The sequence below is a fragment of the Oryzias melastigma genome, linkage group LG5, assembly GCF_002922805.2.
Source record: "Oryzias melastigma strain HK-1 linkage group LG5, ASM292280v2, whole genome shotgun sequence".
NCBI lineage: Eukaryota > Metazoa > Chordata > Actinopteri > Beloniformes > Adrianichthyidae > Oryzias > Oryzias melastigma.
In genome coordinates this window covers 13,910,472-13,937,562 of record NC_050516.1, presented here as the reverse complement: position 1 = coordinate 13,937,562, position 27,091 = coordinate 13,910,472, and the positions used below count along the sequence as shown (strand labels likewise).

Here is a 27,091-nt window from a genome sequence, read left to right as displayed (position 1 = left end):
AATTTGGCCTCAAAAATGCCGTTTTATTTCAATATTTCTTGCTCAAAACACGCCAAAACATTTAGAAATGGTAAATATAAGGCGAAATGCAGTTAACACCGAAAATGACCCACAACCCCATTACTAACCCTTTAAAAGAGACCTGCTCTCACTGAACTGCGACGTGTCACGTGTGCATGCATGCATGTTTGTGTCTGTCATACATACACCTGTGACACTGATTCATGGAAGACGATATAAAAAAGTGTTTTTTTAGATGTATTAAAAGCATTAAAAGTCACTGAACTCATTAGGTCTTTAGTTAGCTTTAAAAGAAAATGGTTGTCAGAAGGATTAGAATGATACCATTAGTTTTCAAGAGTCATCATCTGCAGTTTGTCCAATGGAGAAAATTGCTTCATGTGCATGAACTGTGATTTCTTATATATACATTCTAGTAAACAACCAGAGCTCAAAAAGTGATCCAAAACATGTCATGAATAAATGCAAATCTTTGTAGAAGTGGATGAAAAAAGGAGACATTTAGGACAATCTTTGCAGCATATTGATGATGAATTTACTGAACGAAGTAATTCTGTAATCTTTTATTGTCATTATCAATGTAAAAAATATCCTAGATAAACAGAAAATTAAAATTTCTTAAAATCAAAACAATAATACATTAGATGAAAATGCTAAAATAAGCTAATTATACACTGAAAAATGTGACATTTTATTCATCTAATTGAAGTTTCATATGTAAGTCAGTTTTAGTTCATGTTGGCATATCTGAGTCCCTCTGTGGAATTTTTTGGATTGCCTCAAATGCTGTAATTCTGTTGTAGGTCTTGATGCAACACCTACTTTGTTCAGGTATACTAATATGTCATTGTATACATATTTTTTTTAAATAAGCAAATTGGAAGGTTTTTGTCTTGAGTCCAGGCTGTCAGGGAGAGTGTCAAGTGACTGTTTCCTGTTGGTCAGCTGGTTGTCACCATATGTAACTGTGGTGGTGCTGTGAATCATAACCATGACATTCTGAAGTCCAATACAAAGGCTGACCCTGTGTTTTCTGTTAGGTCCGGTTCTGTGACACTGTGGAGGAGTTCTTCGCCAGCTGTGAGGAGGAGGAGGAGGACCGGCAGGGCCCGTGGGAGCAGATGGCCCGGGACCGCTGTCGCTTTCTGCGGCGCTGCCAGGAGGTGGAGCAGCAAATCGCGTACTGCCTGCAGCCACAGCACCGACTCCGGGTTTACCAGCGCCTGGAGGACAGCTGAGAGACGCCCTGCAGGGGGCGCTGTCCCTCCTCTGCTGAGCTTTGTTCCGACTCAGACTCACAAAGACATACCCTCTGGCAGTGAAGATGTCGCCCAGGTGTGGACTCACCTGTCTCTCACAGCTGCTGTTTTTATTCATCTGTTTTTCAGATAAAACGGATAAACTCAAATAAATATTTTCCTCTGAGAGTTCAAACGTGACACTTCTGTCAGAGCGCCGCGGGAACAAGCGTCGACATTAAGACTCAGTGTTTGTGTTGTGCAGATGAACTGTTAACTGTGTTTGTGTCGCGCTCTTCACTGGCGGTCAATGAGGTGGATGTTCAGCAGGGGGCGCTCTGACTCAACCCTGCAGCCACAACCCAGAAACTCAGAATTTTCAGAAGGATGTCGGTACCTGAATTCACCTCATTTAGACTGAAAAATGAAGTATTTGTCGTGAGCTCAGGTGCTTCAGTATTTCCCAGACATGACCGTGTTCTTGTTGATCCAGATGTGTTCTGATGCAGCCCGATTAGTCTGCAGTGTGTGATAAATAATCGGTGTTATGATTTTTATTGAAAAAAACCAAAGTGAGTGGCTCCTTTGATAACAGCTCTGTGACACTAACAATGAAGGCCAATTTGTTTTCAGGCGTGTGGGAGGAGAGCGGCGGCGTGTCTGAATGTCTGACCTCAGTTCAAAGGGAGCTTTTTATTTTTGTATCATCATTTGGTTTGTAGTCGATTGTCCCGCTTGCTCACCTCCTCACACTTTTATGATTTAATAAAATCAGTATCTGATAACTCGACTCTGAAATCACATTGTCTTCACTCCTGCTGAATGTGATGTTGCGTTCAGGGGTAATCATGGACAATTGAGTGTCAGAAAAAATGAAGTATAAATAAATAAAAATATAAATAAAAACATGTCTGATCTTCAGATTGCTGGAGTTCTGTAGATGTACAAATGACGTGTCTCATTAAAGGAGCAAATTAAAGGGTCACAGCACCAGCTAGTGGCATAAACTCCACATTACAATCAGGCTCCTCTTGTAAAATATTGGGACCATTTCTTTATATGACTAACTTTAAAAACGGCCTCAACATCCTACAGAATTTTGTGTTGATGCACTTTTAAGATGCGTTTGTAACTTTGTTTTAGGTTAAATGATACAAGTAAGCTTCTTTGAGAGTGTACAAGGTAAAAAAAAATAAATAACCAGCTCTTGGAAAAAATAAAAAAAACAGACTTAATAGTTTATTATAGTGTCTAAATGTCAAAAAGGTGACTTTAAAATGGCCTGGATTTCAGTATGGAGTTATCAAAGTTCAAAGATTGGACACATTTAAATTTTTTTTGGCTGTTTTTGTTCCTCACTCACTAAACTAACCAAAGCCTTGAAAACTAAGATTATGGAGAAAATCACAATTTTCAGGCTGACCTCGTACTTCAAATGCTACTTGGTCTCTTCATAGTCTTTCTCTGTCCTCACTGAAAATGTCATTCATTCGTCCATCCATCCATTCAGTCTGTTGCTAGGCTCATTCATCCATCAAACAAAATTTGGCCCTGTAGGTTTAATAATGTCATATTCCTGTTCATTGAAAAATGTGATCCTTGTTTAGATGGTTGGGTTAGGCAGTGTTTTTGGATTTTTTATTCTGTTTTGGAACAAAGAAAAAAATATCCAGTCAAGCTATCTCCAGCTCCTAATAAAGGTTTGTCAGACAGCCTTTTATCTATGGGAAAGATCATTATTTAGCATCTTTAAAAAAAAAAAAAAAAGCAAATAAGTTCCAGTGATCACTTTATTATTTCTTTTTAACAAAGGAAACACCAGATCATCCTTACTGGAAGTGGAGTTGATAATCCAATCCCACAATCCTTTGCAGCCACAGTATTGAAAGTGTGATGCAATTTTGATAGTTCACAGTGAAAGCTGAGAATCATGGAAGCATCAAAACCATGTACTTGTTAATGTCTAAGTTCAGGTTTGGAATCGACAATTTTCTATGGATTCACTTGTCATCTATTGTAGATTAAAAATTCCATTAGAAGAGCTTCAGAACCCGCAGCATCCCCTCTGCTGAGTGAAGGTGGGGTACACCCTAAACAGGTCATCAGTCTGTTGCACAAACAGCAAATCAGAACTTGATCAGACCTAAGATATACTTTCTTGTTTTGAACATTTTGTTGAAGTAAAGACACAGATGTAGTCTTCAAATGCAGTTATATTATTTCTGTTTCCTTTTCAATCTTTTGTGTCTGTTCTCCTTTAACCCAGAGCATTAAGCTACATTCACAACGCCCTGAGCAACCTTTGTTCAAGTGACCACTTTCAGTGAAAAGTCTATTTAAACGCACGTAAACGTGTTTACACCGTGTTCAAAACTCGCGTTCACATATTGTTACTCAAGCTCTACCCCCGTTTTTGAGTTCTACGTGAAAACCCCATTTATTGAATGATCGTGAAAGTTAAAACAGTTGAACTTTGACCATTAAGGAAATCAGATTTGATAGCGACGAATGGATAAAATTCATGGCATCTGCAGGAGGAATTAAGTTCATTCTTGGATGCACGCCACATGCCCAGTGTGAACATAGCTTTACACTTAAAAGTGACGGGACTCACAGATATAAGCATTTGCTTGCTACATCATACATTTTCTAAACCCGTGTTATTCCTTATAGTTTCACCAGGCTACTGTTGGGCGAAGGCAGGATACACCTGGACAGATCGCCAGTCTGTTGCAGCGCCACAATCACACTCCCATAGACTCTCACACCTAGAAACAATTTAGTCCCCAATCAACCTATGAAGCATGTTTTTGAACTGTGGGAGAAAGCCAAAGAAAACCTACACATGCACACGGAGAACATGCAAAATCCACACAGACAAGTCCCAGCAGGGACTTGAACTGTGGCCTTGTGAACTGTGAACTGTGCCAGCGTGCAGCCCCTATGCCTCATCAACTGTGGCAAAAATAACGCATGAAATTACTTAAAAAATATCTAACAAAAGACCTGAAGATTTCATCGTTAAATTGGTATGTTAGCACCAGTTACAGCAAAACAGCCCGTGCTGCCATCTAGTGTTAGATTAAGTCATTGCATCAAACTGCAAACATTTTTGTAGATATGACACCACAAGATGAGACCATCTCTGTTAAGGCTCATTGAAAATTTGAGTGATAAATTAAAATGAAAAAAAATACTTGACAAATTTAATCCTTTAACATCTGAATTTTTTTTTTTTTTTTTTTACACTGGAGCACCCGTTTACACAATGTCATAATTCCATTGAATTCTAGAGCAGATTAAAGCAACTTTACTCTGATATGCAACTTTTTACATTAGGAAAGTGCTTAAGCCATCAGCGTAAATCGGCTGACTCTGTGGTGAAGAAAAATGGCTTTGCACCGTTATGCAACACAAAACTAAAGTGTTGATGCAACCTGAAATGAAAAGGGGCTTTTCTCTGCATCAGAATCAGGTTGATCGCATAAAGTTTACCAAAGAGTTTCGGTAGGTCAAAGAACTTGGGTTGTTTAGGTGTCACTGACAACATCTCGGGTGTTTAAAGGTTAACGTCTGATATCGGACAGAGAACTAAACAACCGAAATGGTCGCTGGAACCTCCTTAAGTCTTTGAGGGGGTCAATGATTAGATGACTGTCAGAAGACGATCCAACCTGCATGATGCTGCTCTCTGTATTCTCACAATTGACTTTATACCTGTCTGACACAGAAATCCTTGTCTCCAGAATGGATCCAGTCCACTCTTCTCCTGACGCCCCAACCACCTGATCAGTGAGTGTTTGTCTGAGGTCTGATTTCAGTTTAAAACTTTATTGCTGGCTGTTTGTCCCACAAACATCTGATTCTCCACCACAGTCTGGACCAGATGTGGAGCTTTGGGGCGACTCCGTCCCGCTCCGCCTGCCGTCCTCCAGCTCCACCAGGCCCTGCAGGTATTTGATGTACCTGATGGCGGCCCGCAGCGTCTCCACCTTGCTGAGTCGCTTGTCTGCACTCTGACCTGGCAGGTGGTCCCGCAGCTTGGCGTAACCCTGGTTCACGCACTTTACCCTCTGGCGTTCACGCTCGTTCCGCTTCTGGATGAACGCTGGCTCAAAGGGACACTCGTAGACGCTAAAGTGTCCGTGGTGGTGGAACGGGGCCAGGTACGGCAGGAGCCCCGTGCCGCCTGAGTTCCTCAGAGGAGCCTTGTAGAGGCTGAGGCTGGTGGCGTCCATGGCAGGGGGGTAGAAGAGAAAGGGGACGGAGTTGGACAGAGAGTCTGAGTTCTGGGAGATGGTGGGGTCCTCACAGAATCCAGCGGAGGAAGGCATGCCAAAGCGATTGAGGAGCGGATGAGTGAAGGTGGAGTTCATCATTTGATCTGACAGACCAATGACTGAAGAGAACACCTTGATGGATCAGAGTAGGGTCATTTTTTAACAGCAGTTTCTCACCTGTGGAAACACAAAGAACCAGGACATATTTGGTTTATACCAGTCTGTTTGAAACCAAGAGGATGAATCTGTACTTCAAATGTTATTTTTATGGATTTGACCTCAACAATAACCACTCTGCTGGTGATTAACATCTGCTATGTTCTTTAAAACCTGTAGACCCCATCAGAGGGCGCGAAAAGCCAAACCATCCAATCTCATTTTTGCTAACTGCAGCTCATATAAAGTTTTGGATGAAACTATTGACTGTTGGAGAAGAAGATAATCAACCAAACACAGAAATATTGCGATCCATGCAGGTAAGAGCGCCAGTTCAGGTGAGTTTTCATACATGCAAAACCAAGAGGAACACCAGAAGAAACCAGCTATGATGTGGATCAGCTTGGTGTTAACGTAACCATAAACATCGGTTTTATATATTTTTTAAAAAGTGCAAAGATTGGAAGTGGAAATATCAGAAGGTATCACTAGTTAGAAATGGCCCAGCTCCAACAAGTAACTGTGGACATCTATCTTTTCAAAGATACCAAGAAGTGATGTTCTTCTGAAGCTGAGGGTTATGGAGGACACCTGACGCGCTCCTACAGGAGAGCCACCTCTGAGAAATGTCCTCCAGATCTTTCATATACGCTTTAATTTGCATTTAAAGAAACAAAGACTGCTAATTACTAAGAGGGGATGGATTTATTCTGAAATCCAGTATTTCCATAAATATTTCACCTCCTTCCTATTGAGGTTTGTTTCTATAAAGGACCAGAAGAGATTAATTAAAATAAATACCTATGCAATTAAATTCCTAGATACATGTGTCATTATTATTTAAAATTTCATAAAATAAATAAAAAGAGAAAAAAATAAATATCTAAATATATGCGGTATTAAATCATTAGTTATTAAAAAAAAACATAAAAAAATAGATTTCAATATTTCATGACATTTAATATTAAAAAAATGTGTCATTAGTTATTTAAAACTGGAAATAAATCATTAAAGTGTAATTAAAAGTGTCATTAAATGTGTCAATGTATGATTAAAATTCAAATTTAAATGATTTACAACACATGTATTTATTTCTTCCTTTATTTAATAATTTCATGATATAATGGAGAAAAAAAATGTCATGGTCCGCTTTGTATGGAGGACCAGAAGAGACAAACTGAAATAAATATATACGCCAAGAAATTATTAAATAAATGTATTCAAAATTAGCATTAAATAAATACAATTAGAAATCAATAAATAATTCTTTAAATATATGTGTCTTGGTCCTCCACTTGTTTCAGGATATTGTATGAGCAAACCAGAACTTTGTTTGAGAAACATATCTGCAAGAAATGTTTTATCAACACTGCAAAAACTGGAAAATAACCTTTGTTGCAAGAAAACTAATCCAATCAAAAAAGGTTTTTCAGTAGCAAAATATTCTTAGTTTGAGAAGACATGCCTTAGTGATTATATATATTTTTTTCTTGTTGTCCTTTCAACTAATATTTATGGTGCGTTATGTATGAACAATGTTTTTTATTAAATATTGTGATTTGTCTTGACTTTTCTTCACCTTTTCTTGACTTGTCTATTCTTGACATTTTGATTTTTTAATGTAGTGGGTTTGTGCACTCCTTTTTTGATTGGAATAAACTATATCTATGTATTGCCCTGATGTTATCATGCATTTATGCTAATTACCATTCTGTTGTTCTTAAAGTGTTTTTCCAATAATTCAGTCGTAATTCAGTTGTTTCCTGTGACTCAATAGCTTAAGCGTCAAGCTTTTGTGACCTTATTAAGAAACTTGAACTTTTTTCAACGAATATGTCATTTTGCATACATTTTTAAGACTTTTTCGGATGTTTTAAAGGCTAAAGTGCAGATGTTAAACAAACTGCTGAGATTTTTTTTTTTTTTTTTTTTTCAGAACCACTGATCTTTGTTTTCTGCCACCTTTTCCGTTGGTCAGAAACAAGTGTAAGACTTTCCCAACAATCCCTCAGTCATCACAGCTGAATAGATTGGTAACATGGTCTGATAATGAGAAAAACTAACTTTATCCTGACTATGCTTTCTCGCAGTCACACAATTTTTTAATGCAACTTTTTGGCCTTTTTGTGGTGCCATAACAAATTAATTTATCCTTTGTGATATGAATAAAGTTCAATCCAATGATCAAGCCACTATGGAGGCTGAAAAGAAAGGTGCATTCAGGGATTTGTACCGAATAAATCTAGGAGTCCAAAGAGCTGCATACAAACATGCAAAAAACTGCAGATCATGCATACATGAAAATTGTCCAGTCTTTGCTCACCTGCAGAAGCAGCTGCAGCCTTTCTCCCTCCAGGTTCCCAAGGACTGGGATCGAAGGATGAAAAGCTCCGGTTTTACTTGCTCGTGCCTGCTCAGGTTCTTCCCACACAGATGTTTGACAGCTCATCAGGTGAAGAAGGAGTCCAGAATCTGAAACAGGAGACTCTCCTTCTTCTAATGGTGGGACGTTTGCAGCTCTGATGCTTCCTCATCTGGATCTGTCTGAGAACCAGTCTCTGCTTTAACTCTGCCCAGAGCTCCCGGTGCTCCCAGTGCAGGACAGGGGTCTGATATGTGTGCCGACGTGTATACATCAAAGAGCGCTGATGGAGAGAAATGAGTGTTTGCAGTTTCCTCTTCCTAAATCCTGTATTTCCAGATAAAAGACATGAGCGACACACACCCTTCCTGTCAGCCTCTCATCACACGTCTCATCGCACCGCACACGCTGATCACTGTTTACACACTCACACCTGCAACCTGAGACGCACCTGTGATGGGGCCGCTGTGCAGGCCGGCGCACCAGCTCCCCACGGCCTTAAGGGCTTCTGCTTTGTTTCTCAGGAAACGCTCTGATCTGAGTTCTAGAGGAAACTGCTGTTTCAGTTCGCTTCTATCAGAAGATTCCTATGATCAGCACAACCAAATATTGAGAAAGTGTTGATGGAGATGTGCTGATCTTCCACCCATAGATATTCATCTTTCACACACACTCTTCTCTGTCCAGACATATGCAAAAACACTTTAATCCAACTGTTTAAGCCTTGAAAAGATTTAAAATCTTCTTTTTAGACACTGAAGATATTTTAGGTTTGAAGTTGTTCTAAATTTTCTTAGCTTTTCTCAAAATCAGATTTGTTTTTGTTTCATTAGGACATCTAGAAATGACTATAATGAAGTCTCATATTATAATGGGATTTTTGGTTAAAATGTTATTTTAAAGTTCAATGAATGTTGATAATTTAGACTGGCTATTACTGTCATCATTTTGGAAGGAAGAATTTATATATATGTTCTAAGAACAAATGGTGGTTTTAGATTTAATAAGGATTTATTAGGATGGGGAAAGCTTGTACCAAGATTGTATTCTCAATTTTTTGAAGACTTTTTGACTCATGTGCCACAAAGGGTTCCAGAATTTGACAGAAAGGCCATACAATGAGCAGATGCGCTGCACATTTTAGTAATCCACCTCATGAGAGAAAGAAATAACACATAATCTGGATGAAAACATACTTTAATCTTGATTGATAATAAATGCATGGATTTAAAAAAAAATAAGGTTTAGGAATTCGGTTTGTACTTTTGGAGAGTCAAAACTCTGTTCTCATTTTAGTGCCAATGAGTTGATGTCCATAAAGACAAAAACGCAACTTAAAAAAATTCTGCATTCATGGGGTGTTTGAATTATTGGAAAAATATGTCTCCAACACACATGAAAGTTGGAAAAACAAAAAATCTTCCAGCACCACATAGACAAAGGCCAATGAGTCCATAGTGCATCGTAGATGGGGACACACCAGAATTACAGACAAAACATTACAGACTTTGATTAGGGCTGCACGGTGGCGCAGTGGTTAGCGCTCTTGCCTCACAGTGAGAAGGCCCCAGTTCGAATCCCGGCTGGGACCTTTCTGTGTGGAGTTTGCATGTTCTCCCCGTGCATGCGTGGGTTTTCACCGGGGACTCCGGCTTCCTCCCACCGTCCAAAAACATGCTTCATAGGTTAATTGGTGACTCTAAATTGCCCCCAGGTATGAATGTGAGAGTGAATGTGTGTGTGATTGAGGCCCTGTGACAGACTGGCGACCTGTTCAGGGTAAACCCCGCCTTCGCCCATCAGTAGCCGGGATAGGCTCCGGCACCCCCGCGGCCCTGAAAGGGAAGAAGCGGACAAGAAGATGGATGGATTTTGATTATAATTTATTCAAGCTTAGTGGGCCAAATTACATAGTTTGACTGGTCTCATATGGCTGGTCTCATATGGCTGGTCTCATATGGCCCCCGGGCCATATACCCACTAGAATGAGTCATTTCCACTTATTACACTAGTTTTTTGTCACCGTAATCAATTGAATAACAATTACACACATAAAAACTCAAAAACATTACAAACCTTTTGATTACAACTAACAAAAAGAATTCATTTTGGTGCAGTATAGCAAAACAATTTGAAACAAATGTATCTCACAGGTGCTTCTATATTTCATTTTGAACGCTTGTGTGGAACTCCTTGTTTCTACATTATGATATCTCATTTAAAGATTTCTTGTAGTGTAAAAATGACTTGCTGCACTGACAGATCCTTATATTGCTTTCCATGGATTTTCTTCTTAAGGTTGGATTTTTTTTCCCCTCTATTTTACCTCTTTTTGCAGTGATATCAAAAGGAGTTATAGCAATAAACATGGTTAGAAATTCAAACATTTGGCAGCAATCCCAGCTTCAGATTAGTTTGCACTTCTGCCAATGTTTCAGTTCCAAATGAACAAATGTTTGCTGGATGTAAAGAGATTCACCTGGTAAGAAATTCCAGAAATGTAAGATATTTTTATGCATGTTTGACAAAACGTTCAAAGCTAAAAACTTAAGGTTTGAAGTTTAAGAATCCTAGCAGGTTAAAGAATCCAGTTTTTGCTTAACATCTTTGAGGTTCTGTTTTCAGATTCCTTTTTTGTCTTGGTCCATCTAAAACCGTTTGTATGCTGATGATGCACAGCTCTCCCTACATTTTCATCCCGATGACATGACAGCATCATCTCTGCGATTTCTGCTGCAAAGACAGATCTCAGCTTCACCTTTAACTGATGATATTTAGGGGTTATTCCACAACTACAGTAGGACATTTAGTGCATTGATGACCCAACTTACCTTTAAATGAAAACATTTCTCCTATTCCCAGGCAGCACAAAAATTGTCCTTTACAATATTAAAGAAAACAAACCTTTTTGTTTTTCCTGTTCAGTCATTTGTCATCTCTGAGCTTGATTCTTCTAACTATCTTCTAACAAAACCACCAACCTGGAGAATCAAGCCTTTACAGATGATCGAACATTCTGCTGTGTATCATATTTTAATCAACCAAAAAGTTTAAAAAAACAGTCTTCTTACAAATTATAAAATCTCATTTTAAATCAGAAAGACTTAACACATCACAAATAAGAAATCCATAGGTTCTGTGGGTGAGTTTTATGCGTGAACCTTCAGCTTGAAGACGCTGTGGGGACACATTAAAGGGCTGTGGGTTAAATATGGGTGGATTGGTGCAGCAGCTGTGTTTGCTGTAATGACGCCTCTAATCTAATCTAATCTAATAGCGGCCGCAGAATCTCTGTGCCATCCTGTAAAAGAGTAGGTCTGACACTCGGGATAAAGAAAGCTTTTTTACTTTTTACTAAAATTTCAGGGCTGAGCGACACAAACAGAATCCCACTGCAGTTTTCATAAAACAATTGTTTTGATGTTGAAGTCCATTATTTACCTGTGTGGCCTTAAAGAAAGAAAACCATGGGTGTATAAAGCTGAAAGCTGCAGGACAGCATTTAGAATCACAATTGTCACGTCTTAAAATTTTCACAGAAAACTCTCTTCTTTTTTTTAAAAATCAGAATATTTAAGAAGTCATCAAAAAGAAGATCCTCTCAGGATCAGAGGTTAAACTTTTGATTATTCAACTCTATAGCTATGATAATTAGTGACACCTAGATTTCCTTTCTGGGACATATTGTGAGATTTTATTGACAAAAAGTATGGCTCTGAGGACCTTTAATACTATATGAAGACCGAATTTCAGCAAATTAAAATGTCAGAGGCTAAAAACTCTTAGGGATGCTGAAAAAAATTTTTTTCAAGGACATTATCTTGGTTTCCAGTACAATTTAGGAGTTCTTTTCCTTCATATATATTTATATATATACATATATATACCGGTATATATATATATATTGATGCCAAAATAGTAGCGTTTTACTCTCAAAATGAAAAGACAGGAGAAAAAATAAAACATTGTTCTCTTTCTTTTTTTAACCAAACAGTGTGTAACTAAACCACCCTAACACAGTTAGATCATTTGAAGAAAATATACATTTTTTGCAGAAAATGCCAAAAACAAATCAACAGTTTTTTTTGATAGAAAGATGATGCATACTTATACTACTACTACCAGTACTACTACTGCTACTATTATAACAACAATTACTGCTACTAAATGAGTAAACAACTTAAAAAAATAAAATATTTCAAAAAAGGACAAAACTTATTATATTTTTGCAGCAAATGTAAAAAAAATCTACAGTTTTTTGAAAAAAATATTTTTTTGTTACAATTTTATAACAACAATATTACAGCATCCTTCTACCACTACTACAACAACTTCTACTAATAATGAATACATGAATAAACAAAACAAATAAATAAATAGTTAAATAACGTTTAAAAAGCTAAACTATTTCAAAGAAGCACGTAAAACTCCCCAGGAGCTTCCCCCCATTGACCTTTGAAGACTCTATCTGATTGGCTAACCAGCTCATCCTTCTCGCTGATTGCTCAATTGCAGTGCCGCCTTAGGAAGGTTCCATTCCGCTAATGGGGGTTACAGCTTCACCAAAGTAGCATTATATTGCATTCAAATAGTAATACCAACTCTATTCAAATAATGTATTAATACTAGATCTATGTTTGTCTTTAGTAGGTAAAAATTGGTAACATTTTACGACACAGAGATTAAAGTATCAGATAAAGAGTCAGACACCCCCCCCAATCGTGAGTTGGTTTCTTCGGCCCCTCCCCCGGCAGTCCTTAGTCTGGTTCTGGTTCTGACCTGTGTTCGGGGCTCCTCTAGGCTCGGCCTGACAGGTTTCGCTTCTTTTGTGTCCGCGGTTTGTGGTGGGAAGATGCTCCGGGTGAGGTCGGCCGTGTTCCGGTCATGGAGGGGGTAAGAGAGCCGGACCGGACCTGAGCGGTCACGAGACTCCATCACCTGCACAGTGACTTCCGCATGTTTCTGTCAAAACCCGCTGTCTGGTCGTCAGTGTACTATTGCATTGATCTAATTTAGCCTCACCTGAGAACTAATGTGTTGAAGTGCGCATGCGTAAACACCACACGTGTTATGTAATGACACTTGATCAATTGCACGACGAAGAAGAGCTACAAGTCTGTTTATCAACCCTTCTCAGGGTGGAGGTGTGTTGCTCAGCTCATACGGCGCATGCTTACAAATAGACCACATGTGTATTCAGGTTCTGCTGGAAGACTCTAACAAGAACGGTTCCGTCATGGACCATGCATACAGTGGAGCAACCCTCTGAGGTGTCTCAAAGTTGTCAGCAATTCAGACAAATCGCTGGAGAATCAATAATGTCACGAGAGCTTTTATAATCTGGATATATTCTCTGATCTTAGATCTGGGTCAGAACCAACATCATTATGTCAGAACACCAACAGACATACAGATGATCGAGTATTTTCTTATGGACAAAATTTCTATTTAAGTTATTAAAAAAACTTCCAGTTTGAAATTTGGTAGATTCAGTTTTTTGTTTATGTTGATTTATGAACTTTGTTTCAGTCGAACAAAGACTGATCAATTGTTAATGATTTAAAATGCTTGAGTTTACTGACTGGCTGCTTCAGACCTTGGAGTCTGATTGTTGCTGTTCTGATCTGTTTGCTTTGCTGCTTCAGCTCAGCATGCAGACGGGCTCGGGTCGCCCAGAGAGAGCTGGTTCTGTCCAACCACAGCTGCGAGCCCTGGGTTCAAGCAGTCCGTACTGTTGTAGTTAATCATTCACGACCAATGGAGACGTCTGGCTGAGTCGCAGGAGGGTCAGGAGGATGCACTGGGAGGATCCGACTCAGTTTCAGTCCAGTGGGAAGCAGCAGATCAAAACCACCCATAATCCTGAAAGTGGATGTGTATAAAGTATTTTTAATATCTGCAATGAGCATTTCACTACTCAGGGGGACTTTCTGCTCTGAATTCATAGTTTTGATTGGTGTGAGGTTGGGACCTGTTCAAAGAGTGAGAACTTTTTTGTTTGGTTTGACTGTCATTGAAGATAACAGGTGACCTTCTTTAGGTAAACTAGTTATGCAACTCCTGCATATGGTGTTGTCAGACAGTTGGACCTGAATGTGGCAGGTTCTGATAGGGATTGATTGGACCTGGAGTAGAGGACGGAAGTGATGCGTGTGTGTGTTTGCAGGTTCCGGACGTTCCCGTGTGCAGCTGTGGAGGTGAAGAATGAACCCATCTTGGGCTTCAAGGAGGGGAGTCCAGAGAGGAGTGAGCTGCTGAAGGTCCGAGCTCCCAGAACCATGCAGAATATTTTTTCCATCTCCTGGTTCTAACTGACCTCTTGTTGGCAGGCTCTGGACAGCTTGAAGGGGAGGACAGAGGAGGTCCCGTGCGTGGTTGGAGATGAACATGTGTGGACTGCAGACGTCAGATATCAGCTATCTGTGAGTGAGATGTCCTCAGACATGATGGTGTGGAAGCTCTATGGATCAACCACCTCTCTGTTTCTCTCCAAAGCCTTTCAATCATTCACACAAGGTGGCCAAGTTCTGCTACGCAGACAAGGTGAGTTCCTCCTGAAGCTTGTGGGGCAGCTGGGATCTCTGCTTCCATCCAGACAGGAAACTTCTCAAACATCCGGCCTCTTTGTGCTTCAGGAGCTCATCAACAAGGCAATCCTGGCATCAGTGGCAGCCAGGAAAGAGTGGGACCTGAAGCCAGTCCAGGACCGGGCCCAGATCTTCTTCAAGGCTGCCGATGTCATCAGTGGACCCAAACGAGCAGAGGTCCTGGCCAAGACCATGATCGGACAGGTACACGTTCTGCTGAATTGCAGGATCTCCTCTGTCTCCATGACAGAAGTCTGAGTTGAAGGTTCTGGAGATCATAATGCGAGCAGAGCAGGCACCTTAACGGCCTGCACTTGTGTTCAGGGAAAGACGGTGGTGCAGGCGGAGATCGACGCCGCCGCAGAGCTCATAGACTTCTTTCGGTTTAATGCCAAACATGCTATCGAGCTGGAGAGACAGCAGCCCCTCGACGCCGATGGAAGCACCAACACCATGTTGTACCGCGGCTTGGAGGTGAAGTGCACCTGAGCTCCGCCCACTGGTTGCAAGAAAATAAAAAAATGTCCACATTTATTCATATGAATCTAGAGAAGTTGATCAAAGTGTTTTACAATAGATGCATACTTCTGAGTTTGTAGAGCTCTGAAAATATTCCTTTCCTCTGCAGGGCTTCGTTGCAGCCGTGGCTCCTTTTAACTTCACAGCCATTGGTGGAAACCTGGCAGGCACCCCTGCCATGATGGTGAGTGTCTTTGAGTTTGTTCTGTTGTGGTTTGTTTTCTCGAGTTTCCTACTTAGAACTATTTGCACTTTTTTTTTATTTCTTTAAGAAACAACATTCATTAATTGATTAATTGATTGACTTTCTTCTATTTTAATAAACAAAATAAAATAAAATAAATCAAATCAAAACAGCATAATAAACCGAAAGTGATAAAGTACTTGGAAAAAGGAGTAGGGAGAAAATCCTATTATTTCCCACCTCCAATCTTACTATAATTTATTCATTTTTTTTAAGAATAAGCATTCATTGTTCAGATAAAAATGAAATAATTAAAGAAAAAGAAAACAAGATGGACATCAAGGTACCAAAACAACTCACAAGTCATAATTGTACCATGGGGCTTCTCATTTTCTAACTTACATGTTTCCAAGATTATTAAATATTCTCAGTGTGAAAGTATATTTTTAACTTTACAAGTTATTTTTATTGTATCATAGTTTATTAAATTTGTAACCTTTATTCATTTTAATTTTTTACAATAAAATGCTGATGTTTTCATAATAACCCACTTTATACATATTTTTATTATCAGGTTTTTGTTGCTGTAGGGTAGTTTTGTAGTTGGTTACCCAAACCTCAACACCATAGTTGAGTTATAACAGCATCAGCACACAACATAATATATACACATTATTGTAATTGAGAACTTTTATAACCTTGCTTAGTATCCAAGTTCTCCCTAATATTATTTTAGCAACATTTATAACCTGGGATTTCCAACTTATTTTATACTTAATTATATTAACTAGAATTTTAATCTAATCTACTCTTCTTATATCACCAATTTTACCTTTTGTCTTGATATTTCCATTTCCAAAAATTGTTAATTTTGTTTTGTTCATATTTATTACAGTTTGGTCACAACCCCACAATGTGTTTTATGTTCTCTCCTGCACTTTAAAATATCTGACTGACACCTAACAACTGTCATTAATATATTTAAAAAAATAATAGGGGCCAAATTTGATTCTTGATTGTTTTCTCCGTTTTTGAACTGATATCACCTATCTGCACAAACTTTTTATCCAGTAAAATCCGACACCTCTTACACCATATTCTTCTAGTTTATTCAATAAAATCTTTTTATTCAATAGAAGTTTATGAATATTTCAACTCTATACTGCTTCTTTTCAAAAGTGCTATTTATTTCTTCTTCTAAGTTGATTATTGGTAAGGTTGTGCATCTATTTCAGAAATCGTACTGAGTATATTGTTTTTATTTCTATTATCAAACACTATCTTTATTTCAGAATCCAGAAAAAAAAATCTGTTATACAATTTGTTTGAATAAAGAGACACTATTCAGTGGATAAAAACCATCATTTAAAGAAGCTATTATAAAGAGTTAAATATTTGATAAAAAAACAAATAAATGTGTATTCCTGCTCTCAGGGGAATGTGGTTTTGTGGAAACCCAGTGACACCGCTGTGTCTGCGAGTTACGCCGTCTACAAAGTGCTGCGGGAGTGTGGCCTGCCCCCCCACATCATCCAGTTCCTGCCTGCTGACGGTCCCGTGTTTGGGGATGCTGTCACCTCCTCGGAGCACCTGGCAGGGATCAACTTCACCGGCAGTGTGCCGTAAGGACTCCTCCTGCTTTTTCGGGGTCTGCATCCTTCATAAGGGTGCTTACGTTTCTTCTCATTCTTCAGAACCTTCAAGCGTCTGTGGAAACAGGTGGCGCAGAACCTGGACATCTACAGGACGTTTCCACGGATCGCCGGAGGTGAGCACCTTCATCTTCATTTGTTCTCTGTCTTTCGTGTCTGATGCACAGTACGATGTCCGTGTGGTCAGAGTGTGGTGGGAAGAACTTCCACTTCGTACACACCTCTGCTGACATCCAGAGCGTGGTGATGGGAACGATCCGCTCTGCGTTCGAGTACGGAGGCCAGAAGTGCTCGGCATGCTCCAGGATGTACGTCCCTGACAGCTTGTGGCCACAGATCCGGCAGCAGCTGCTGGATGTCCACAAGAGCATCAAAGTGGGAGATGTAAGTCTACGAGGAGCATACGGTACACCTGGAACAGCAATCCACCTGCAGGGGAAAGGCTAGACATGGTCACCTTCAGCTGGAATGTCTTGTCTATCTTCTGGGTGGAGACATTTCTTAAGTTTTCTGTCAAACTGATGATGTGTTCTTCTCCTCAGCCGGTGGAGGACTTCAGCACCTTCTTCTCTGCTGTCATCGATGATAAGGTCAGCATCTCGTCTGAGGATAGCCCATCCTCTTCCTCGGTCCGTGTCAATGTTTCTCTGACCTTGTAATCCTCTTCTAGTCTTTTGCTCGGATCAGCCGGTGGCTCAGCCACGCCAAGAACTCCCCAAACCTGACCATCATTGCCGGCGGGAACTGTGACGACCGGAAGGGTTACTTTGTAGAGCCGACCATCATTGAAACCAAAGATCCCCAAGACCCCATCATGAATGAGGTCTGATCCACGTCTGAGTGGAGTTTTATTACCATGTAGATCATGCAAGAAATCCAACCTACATTCATGAACTTTTATCAAGTTCTGGACGTAAATGTTGAGTTAATGAGCTTCTCTCTCAAAAAGACTAAACATAAAAATTGATATTTACTCTGAATAATATTCATAGTTGTATGTATTTATTAAGAAAAATACAGTTTCTGATTCATGATCCCCCCCCCCCAATAAATCATAGTTTATTGCATTTTTGAGCCTATTTTTAATTAGTCAGATTTGAAAATTAAAGGTTTCAAATGTTTACAATCACACCCTCAGTCTGTAGCTCCTACTCTTTGTCTTCTTCCTCTCCTGTTGATAATAATGATATTGTTTTTTTTTTTCACAGGAGATCTTCGGCCCGGTCCTCTCGGTTTATGTCTATCCTGATAAGAAGTACCAGGAGGTGCTGCAGCTGATTGACCACACATCACCGTATGCGCTGACGGGCGCCGTGTTTGCCCACGACAAGTAAGTCTTTAGCACGCAAAGTGTTTTTTTTCCATTCATGTTCAATAGGTTTAAGATCCAAATGCACATTGATTCCTTTGAGGTCTGACACCTCCAAAGTTTCTGTGTTTGAATGCTTTTTCTAGGGGAACAAACTTCTGTTTTTGTCTTTTGTGATGCAGGAATGTGATAGACGAGGCGGCCAAAGTTCTGAGGAATGCTGCAGGAAATTACTATGTGAACGACAAATCCACCGGCTCCATCGTGGCCCAGCAGCCATTTGGAGGCGCTAGAGCTTCAGGTGAGAGCCTCGTTGCTTCAGGATCTCCAGATCTCAGTGCATTCCTGCCTACAGCACTTTCCTTAGCAAGACAGTGTCCTTAACAGTAACCTATCGTTATGTTGGCAGTTAATCTCACTTCAGAAATGAACAGCTCTTCTAGCATTCACTTCACATTTCTGAAAATAGATAAATATTCATAGCTCATGCTCTTTTATGGGGCCTAGATGACCCCACCCTTATATTGATGTGTGATCACTCCCAAGACAAAGGTGGACAGGATTTATGTCTGCCACGGACACCGGTGTAGATAAAACAAATCCTTTAAAAAAAGAGTTCAAACTGCTGTCTTGTGGGGTCCATATGACCCCACCTTAGGTTACACAACTTAAGCAAAAAAATTGCATTGCATGAAGAAAAATGTCTTAAACACATTCATATCTATTATACATACAATGGGAACACAAATAATCCATTGGATCATAAGAATCCTTTGGTAGTACTTGGATTTCTGCATGAATTTGTCATGCTATTTGTTATGATCTTCATCTCAGTCACATCCATTGATAAACACAGTCTGCTTAAACTAATAAAACTTCACTAACAAAGGAGGGTCAACCAGTTACTAAATCCATCACATATTTTTACCACCCTGGGCTTTGAATGTTTACACACTTTGTTCAATAAAAACACAAAACTTATTTTTTGTGTGTTATATTTGTTTAAGCAGACTGTGTTCATCATTTGATGTGAGATCTGAACATATTTTATGACAAATTCATGCAGAAATTCAAGTAATCCCAAAGGATTTGCGTAGTTTTTCATCCATCTGATATTTAAAACTCACATTGGCTTTATTAAAAAAAGCAGGAATTCCCCTTGAAAGTGTTTGAAACTGATTAGGGAAGTTGTTGTTGTTAGAGCATGAATATGAAAAGCAAATAATCTATATATTTTCTAATTAATGTAGTTGACTGTGTGCCTGTGGTTTGGGCAGGTCTGTTCTGAAAAAGCTGATCCAGTCTGAGGCTGTTGGTAACAAACTCCTTAATATTTTTTTCTTCCAGGCACCAATGACAAACCTGGAGGTCCTCATTATGTCCTGAGGTGGACGTCTCCACAGGTGGTGAAGCAGACGCATGTACCCCTCACAGACTGGAAGTACCCCTACATGGGCTGAGCTCTCTGTCCATCCATCCCTCCTCCTCCGGTTTTGCCCCTCTCTGCACTGACTGACATTACCGTCCTCCTGGAGATGTACTTCCATCCCGCATTGATCTGTTATTAAACTCCAAGTTCAAATCCTCCCTCCGTCCTGACTCGAGAGGCGCCGTCCACGTTCCCTTGTCTTCCGCTGATCAGATGATCTGAAATCTCCATCATCTGAATCTTTCAGAGCATCTGTCTTCTGTTTGATTTGTTCTCTGTGAAAACAAAGTTGATCTTCTTATAGAATTGTAGAAATAACTACTAAGTAATGAATTCTTGTTAGATCAATAATGACATTAACTGAGTATGTTAAAACAGAGCCTCAGATCCAAGAGACCATCTTTGCTTTGAGCTTTGATGAAGAGGAGAAGGAAGAAGGCTCATGAAACGAAACTATAGTTAATGTCGGATCAGGTGTTACGAGGGTCGGTGTTTGTCCTGCAGATATTTGCTGTTACGACAAGCCTAATCCCAAAAACATTTGTACTTGAATGTCTGCAGCTGAGTGTGCCTACATCAGCCTTTCAGATCATTTTTAGCAATAAATATTATTCTTACAAGCTGCGCTTTATTCTTTGTGTCTTGTATCCTATTTAGGAGGATTTTGGATGTCAGCATACTGATACTGTAGTTCTAATAATTTCTGTTTCAAGATGAATGTGTTTTGTAAGTGTAATAAAAAGTGTCTCAAATGCAGCACTAAGATCTAAAATAACAGAGCATGAAGCCATACACAAATAAATCGATGGAGCTTTAATTGATCCTATGATGGGGAATTGATAACAAAAAAGATAATAAAATAAAAAACAAACTGTGCAGAAAGTGCTGACTGAAAACCCACAATCTGGTCAGCATTTTTGTCTCATTAGGTCAGCCCGCTACCAACACAGTGCCTATTTATGACTCAAGTTATGTGCTTGTATTTACATGTTTTGTAGCTTTCGTCTATTAATTTGTCTGTTTTTTTATTGTAGTTGGGAACTTTCATGAGCATAACCTAAAAAATTGGTAACATAAGCACACTTAATTGCAATAAAATAGGTTAGAAATTTATTTATCTGTTATCATGTCTCAATTTTTTCTACTGCTAAATAACATCTCTATTCTCGCGTTGTTTTCTCTGACGAGATTTCAATGTTCGGGTTTTGGTTTTGACCCTCGCAGCTCCCCGTAGCCTTGAGGCGTTGACTGCTTGGATTGTTATTGGACTTTCTACACCGAACCTCGGCTTTTCTCATCTTTCTTTGACTGATTCGCGGACACGGCGGAGGCGAGTGGCGGCAGCAGAGCTGTGTTCGGTCGGCGGGGCGCGCCGTTTGTGGGCTGCTGTAAGTTAGCGGTCACCCGCAAAATGTTAGCCTGCTCCCACCGCTGACAGGTAACCGGCTGCTCGGTCGCAGCTTAACTTGACCAGACCGGGCCGGGCTGGGGTTGACTGGGCTGTGACGTGACGTGAATGTTGTCCATCCGAGCCCTGCGGTGAGCTGTGAAGAGAAGACCGGCGGCTGCGCTCCTCAGCGGGGCTAGTTGTAGAGCTAGCAACCGGGACGGGTCATTGTTGTCAACTGCTGCGTCACGTGACAAACATGATTTCAGAAGTAATAATACTCGATTACTCTGTTTTTAGCCTCAGCAGCACATGTTTGACAGTCTGCTGTGCTTTGCACCTTTAAGTCAAGAGCATCTACAGATACTCTCAGCTGTCTGTCTTCTTCACTGTCACTCAGATGTAAGGAGAAGCTTTAACGTCAATCATAAACCTCAAGACTCAAATTGGTCTTTCAGATACATTCTTACAGACTCATTGTTTACACAATCTTTACCTAAAACATCTCCTGTCTTTTCTATCAGAAAAGGATTCAGACACAAAGCAGCAGTACCAAAACAAGCAGAACACTTCTGTCAAATTGACAAACTTTTCTCAATTTTGTGATTTAAGCTAATTAAAGTCAATAAAAAGCTAATGTTTATGATAACAACGGACAGATATCCACTCCAAGTCGGGGAAGTGACTTTTATTATTAACATGACGCTGCTTCAGGTTTGCAGTAATGTTCTGAAAGTGTGGATGTTAATGTTAAAGACCTAATCCATTGAAACTTGTGTTTCAACATGTTCTTGTAAAGATTAAGCACACATATAAAGGAAATTGTGTGTCTTTGTATTTATTCATCAAATTTGTTGTGAGTTAGTAGCAGACAAATAAAAAATGTTTGAAGAAGATTGTATTTGTGATGTTGAAAATAGAAAGTTTCGGCCCACAAGCTTCCTGCTTTGCTCCATTCTAATGCATCCACTTGCAGACAAATAGATCCATGTACGTCTTCGTTTTCCTCTTCTGAAGTGGCATCTGGCTCCAAACTTTATGGCTGGATAAGGTGACAGGAACTGGGGTGACTTACTCCGCGCCAACAGTTTCTGCCACAACTCAGAGACACATTTCCAATGAACTAACACCGCTCTGCAGAAACTATGACCTATAAAACAACATGTTTTTTACATTTTACCTAAAAATGTCAAAATCATAATTAAAAGATCATTGGGAACACTTTTAAAACAGATTAAAAGATAATTGGAGTGGGCCTGTAAGGTTATGATAGAGACTTTAGTAATTAAATTAACTAAAGGAAATGAATTTCTGCTTTATCTGAGGAAATCATGTACAAAATGACTGAAATAAAGCCAACAGAAAGTTTCCTGAAATCTTTGCTCTACTTAATATGTTACAATGTATCAAAGCGCAGTTACAGTGTCATTGGATGTTATTGTAGTATAGATATATAGTTAATGATTTTTACTTTTTAAAGGTAAAGATAAGGTTTTCATTCTTTATAAAAGATGTGCTTTTTTTGAATCGGTGTCGTACTTTTAAAATTTTTTTTTAAGTTAAAATAGTTATTTTCTGTCAGCAGTGAACAGGTCAGTGGACCCCGACTGACAGAATGACCACGAGGGGGGGAGGAACTGCTCTGACACGCCGGAACTACCGGCTGGCTTCAGACACGGACAAACCCAGAACCACAGGTATGCCATCGGGAAGGGATAAGTTTCATACACACATCATTTCAGGTGTACAGCTGTATGTTTAGGTCTTCCATCCTTTTTTTTAGGTATCGTGAATGAGAAGCTGCTCAGCGATTATTTGCATCACGTCTTTCCTTCCGCCAAACCTGGAGCTACTCCGGCCACGCTCAGGTAGCCGAACCTGCTCTTCCTCTGCTCTGTAAAGCAAAAGATCAAGCAGCATTTTTTACTCATAAGCAGGATAGAGTTAAGAAAAAGAAAGGTTTAAGTGTTGAATACTGGTATTTGTTTGAATACATAAGTATATCATCTTTCAGCAAAACTGAGTGCATGCTCGATCAAAGTGGTCCCCAGGACGCAGATCAGCATCAGTCCGTGTGGTTACAAAGGATAAAAAACAAAACAAAACACACACTAGCTACGTTTATCCATTTTATTTATACTCTGATTCTGAAAGAAGTTAACTGTTGGATTCTCCAACCACCTCCGACCCATCCTTGATGCATGTCAAGTTGCTCAGTCACGTGTTGAAAATATATCCACTGCTTTCTTAAAGCGGCTTCACCGACCACTAATCTGAAACTCCCAACCTAGCAAAGTTAACAAAAAAACAAACATATTTGGAAAAATTATTTTCGCAAAAAGCATCAGTGAGAAAACAGAAGAAGAGGCTTAAAAAAAACAGTTGTGTTTACTCCAAATGTGGATTTATTGTGACAGCTGTTTGCACAGACCGTAATAATAATGCATAATATAGAGCAACTGGTGTCTATTGTTACTAGGATGCTGCTAATAAAGTTGCTCAAGCTATGGATTCACATTTATTATTGTATTTAGAAAATACCAGTGTTTGTGACATGAGGGTGAAGTTTGCCACATTTTAATGGTTCTTACATGAAATTGAGTTTATAAATATATTTTAAACCTGCTGCAGATATTTATATAGGATTTTAATAAACAAAAACTAAAGGCTAAAAAATGAAAAAAAAAAACAAGATGCCGGCTTCAGCCTCGTAGAGTCAGTTCTGTGAAAATATTGTCTGACATTAAGCCGATCTGTGGTCTAAAAAACATTAGGAACACTGATCTATCAGACTTTATACCATGTCAGCATTTTTTTCAGATTACTGATTTGTCACTAACACATGGCATGTTTTAGTTTGGACCAATGGTGATTCATTGGAGGAACATACTTCTTGTTGTCTTGATTTGGTTCAGTTCTGATCTCCAAATGGAAGTTAATGTTTGCCTCCAAGTGTGTGAGAGTGTTTTGACTGGACTTCTGTTTCCATCTCCGATCTCTAAAGCCTAGTGTGTCACATTTCCCTCAGCAGCTCTATACTTAGACCCACTGTTCAGTTCTGTCAGCGAGGATTTCACACATAGACAAAAACCACCTACAAACTCTCAGAAACGTCTTGCCAGACGGGGAGTCAGAACAAGGGGAAGCCTCGTCTGAAACTTCAATACACTTTAAAAAAAAGACTCGACTTCTTTAGTTTTCTGTGGAGTAATCCACGGGTCAGCTTTAAAAACAGGTCTCTGGTTTCCTGTCCTCCAACCAGATCAGTCTGGTTTTAGACCTTCAGTCCTCTGAGGCCCAGAGACAGAAGCAGCTGAAGCAGCAGCTCAGTCACGTCTGCTCAGCTTCATCCTAGCAGCTGTGCTCTCTGAGAGACGTGTGACATTTCTGTGTGAACAAGCATCAGCACTGAAACACATAAAATCAGCTGGTTTTAGTTTGTAATTTAAGAAATAATGATTCATAAATGAAAATTCCACCTTTGTTTGATTTAATTGGTTATGTGAAACTATTGAAATCACATTAAAATCAAAGAGTGCATTGAATGGATATTCAGCCTCAGTTCTTCCTGCTCTATTCATAAAGTCAAATGAAGAGAAAACTTTTAAAACTTTTTACCTATTAATTTTCTGACATATTCTTTTTTTTTAAATTATTATTATTAAGTTTTCATTTGATGGATTTATTTATTTGCTTTGATTTGTTAAATGATTTTATTTATATTTTTTTTCCAGGCTTGTTTTTGATGGAATTTTTAATGTGTCAAAATTGAAGACTATTGTGTTAAATTTTTGCAAAAATTTTCTTTTCGAAACATTGTGGAGATACAGAAAAATGAAGGCCGTTTAGGATTCTTTTAATCAGTTCCAGCAGGTATTAAAACATTTCTGTCACTGTTATTCTGTTTTAAAGCATAAGCATTTAATTTATTAGCTTTTAAAATAATGAATTTCCTTTAGTTCTTAAAGCATCTCAACTGTCTTCATTGACCAGTTTCAAAAATCTGCTTTTAATTTGGTTTCTCAGTTGAGTTTATGTCTTTTCTCTTCTTAGTGAATTCTCTTTATTTCTGGTTAAAATCACAGGAGTGAGATCTTCATGTGCGTCTCTTTCACACATACAGGAAGCCTCTTGGTTTCCAGGATCTTGGCGCTCACTTGGACCGGCTGCTGTCTGAAGAAGAGCCTACAGAAGACGGCAGAGGTAAAAACTCTGCAGCATTCTCCAGAAAACCAGGAGCTGCAGCTGACTCAACTCAGCTGAGAGTGACAGACCGCCATGTAGCACACGTACTGGAAAAGTCTGGTTTACATAGATTATAACTAATGACTGTTCAGGTTTCAGTACAATATTCTGATTTATTTTTCCTATTATTATTTGTTAATTATCTATAAAACCATTAAAATATTAATGTTTTCTTCTCACAGTTTGAATATTGATATTTTTTCTGACTTGTTGCTGTAGTGATTCAGGTCTTTTTTTAGAAGCAGGGCATTTTGAAAAACAGATATTTGAACACTATGTAAGAAAAAAACCAACTTAGATGTGTTGAAAGCATTCACATCTGAATCCAAACACAGATATATATTTTTGGGTCGTAAACAGTTATGATGGCTGCGTACAGACACGTCTCTCTTTTGTCTCATAAGTTTGACTACAGCTAAGTGAGTTTGTGTGATGATGGGAGAAAAAAAGCGATGCTGATGGAAGATGATGTGAAACCCCAGTGGTGACTGAATGCGTCTGTGTGTGCAGATCAGCAGGTGGATGGGCGTGTGGGTCCTCAGCCCGTGGTTCTGGATCACACCAGCGGCTTTGAAGGCCTTCTGTTTGTGGACGATGACTTGCTCGGGGTGAGGCCTCTCATACGAACTCTACTGACTCCTGCATGGGTCTGCGACACGTTTCTGAGTGAAGTGTTCTGGTTCTCCAGGTGATCGGCCACAGCAACTTCAGCTCCATTAGGGCGACTACGTGTGTCTACAAAGGTGAGCTTGATATAGACCGACTGTCCACACCTGCAGCTCGGGAACAAGATGATTGGTAACTTCAAACTGCGATCAAAAGCTGCTGGTGGAAACTGCATAATTGTGTTTGGTTTCACAAAACGCCGAGCATGAACTCTGTGTCTCTTCAGACTGAACAAAACCTTTAGGATGAACAGGTTGTGGGTGTCTGTCTGCAGGGAAATGGGCCTACGAGGTTCTGATCTCCTCTCAGGGTCTGATGCAGATCGGCTGGTGTACTCTGAACTGTCGCTTTAATCAGGAGGTAAACCTTTTCATGAACACATGCATGCACGGACACATAATTAACAATGTTATCTGTGGACGCAAAGCATACGTTTTCAGTCAAACATGAGATGTTTTTCTTGAGAATGAAAATTACAGGTGCCATGAAAGAAATTTAAGCCAGAACCAGAGCTAATGAAAAGAATCAAGACTCCTCTCTGAGATGTGTGTGTTTTTTGTTTTTTTTAGGAGGGCGTGGGCGACACTCCAGACTCCTACGCCTACGATGGAAACAGAGTGCGGAAGTGGAACGTGACGACCACCAACTACGGGAAGGTGAACGGACTCTTGAGACGTGTTCAGCTGAGGCTCCAGCAGATGCTGAATGTGTGTGTTTGTGTGTGTGCAGTCATGGGCAGCTGGAGACATCGTCAGCTGTCTGGTCGACCTGGATGAAGGAACCATCACGTTCTGCCTGTAAGTCCCACATCATGGTGGCTTTAGAGCAGAACATGACTCTGACAGGGTAGTGGGCGGAGCCCCGTCAAATGCATCTTGAGTAGGTTCCTTCTTGCTGTTTTGGGATAAAATTGTATCCCAGCATGCATCAGTAGACAAACTCAACACAGAAAGGATCCAATTGGATTTAGAATTAAGGGCCTTCTTGCAGTGAGGAAACATTGATTACCGCACTTTACCAATAACGTCTAAACATTATTCTGCAAAAAAAACATCT

At 39.6% G+C, this 27,091-nt stretch overlaps 4 protein-coding genes across 7 annotated transcripts in view; 3 read left to right on the top strand and 1 right to left on the bottom strand.

Moving 5' to 3' along the window:
- The window catches only part of LOC112144996 (protein phosphatase 1 regulatory subunit 15B), a 6,413-nt gene extending 4,202 nt beyond the window's left edge, over positions 1 to 2,211 (top strand). The window contains exon 2 of the mRNA XM_024269948.2: positions 1,062 to 2,211. Coding sequence (XP_024125716.1) covers positions 1,062 to 1,259 — 198 coding nt within the window. The 3' untranslated portion in view covers positions 1,260 to 2,211. The remainder of the gene's footprint in view (positions 1 to 1,061) is intronic.
- Positions 2,212 to 5,069: 2,858 nt separating this feature from the next.
- On the bottom strand, positions 5,070 to 5,853 carry LOC112144997 (achaete-scute homolog 5). Its single transcript, XM_024269949.2, has one exon. It carries the CDS (start codon positions 5,636 to 5,638, stop codon positions 5,090 to 5,092), a length of 549 nt encoding a protein of 182 aa, XP_024125717.1. The 5' UTR covers positions 5,639 to 5,853; the 3' UTR covers positions 5,070 to 5,089.
- Positions 5,854 to 12,794: 6,941 nt separating this feature from the next.
- On the top strand, positions 12,795 to 20,361 carry aldh4a1 (aldehyde dehydrogenase 4 family, member A1). The gene is made up of 15 exons (XM_024270783.2): positions 12,795 to 12,950; positions 14,224 to 14,317; positions 14,387 to 14,479; positions 14,553 to 14,600; positions 14,693 to 14,848; positions 14,969 to 15,118; positions 15,273 to 15,347; positions 16,782 to 16,969; positions 17,042 to 17,115; positions 17,187 to 17,383; positions 17,542 to 17,589; positions 17,670 to 17,822; positions 18,208 to 18,329; positions 18,491 to 18,609; positions 19,656 to 20,361. Exons 1-15 carry the CDS (start codon positions 12,910 to 12,912, stop codon positions 19,766 to 19,768), a joined length of 1,671 nt encoding a protein of 556 aa, XP_024126551.1. The 5' UTR covers positions 12,795 to 12,909; the 3' UTR covers positions 19,769 to 20,361.
- Positions 20,362 to 20,924: 563 nt separating this feature from the next.
- LOC112144882 (E3 ubiquitin-protein ligase RNF123) overlaps positions 20,925 to 27,091 on the top strand; it is an 87,796-nt gene continuing 81,629 nt past the window's right edge. Inside the window, exons 1-9 of one of the 4 annotated variants that reach the window (XM_024269730.2) lie at positions 20,925 to 21,125; positions 22,710 to 22,821; positions 22,908 to 22,992; positions 25,248 to 25,327; positions 25,880 to 25,977; positions 26,058 to 26,112; positions 26,310 to 26,395; positions 26,605 to 26,691; positions 26,765 to 26,832. In XM_024269730.2, the coding sequence (XP_024125498.1) occupies positions 22,740 to 22,821; positions 22,908 to 22,992; positions 25,248 to 25,327; positions 25,880 to 25,977; positions 26,058 to 26,112; positions 26,310 to 26,395; positions 26,605 to 26,691; positions 26,765 to 26,832 (641 nt within the window). In that variant the 5' untranslated portion in view covers positions 20,925 to 21,125; positions 22,710 to 22,739. Of the gene's footprint in view, positions 21,176 to 22,706; positions 22,822 to 22,907; positions 22,993 to 25,247; positions 25,328 to 25,879; positions 25,978 to 26,057; positions 26,113 to 26,309; positions 26,396 to 26,604; positions 26,692 to 26,764; positions 26,833 to 27,091 lie in introns of all 4 variants that reach the window. The other 3 variants (XM_024269731.2, XM_024269733.2, XM_024269732.2) reach the window with 3 other exon arrangements.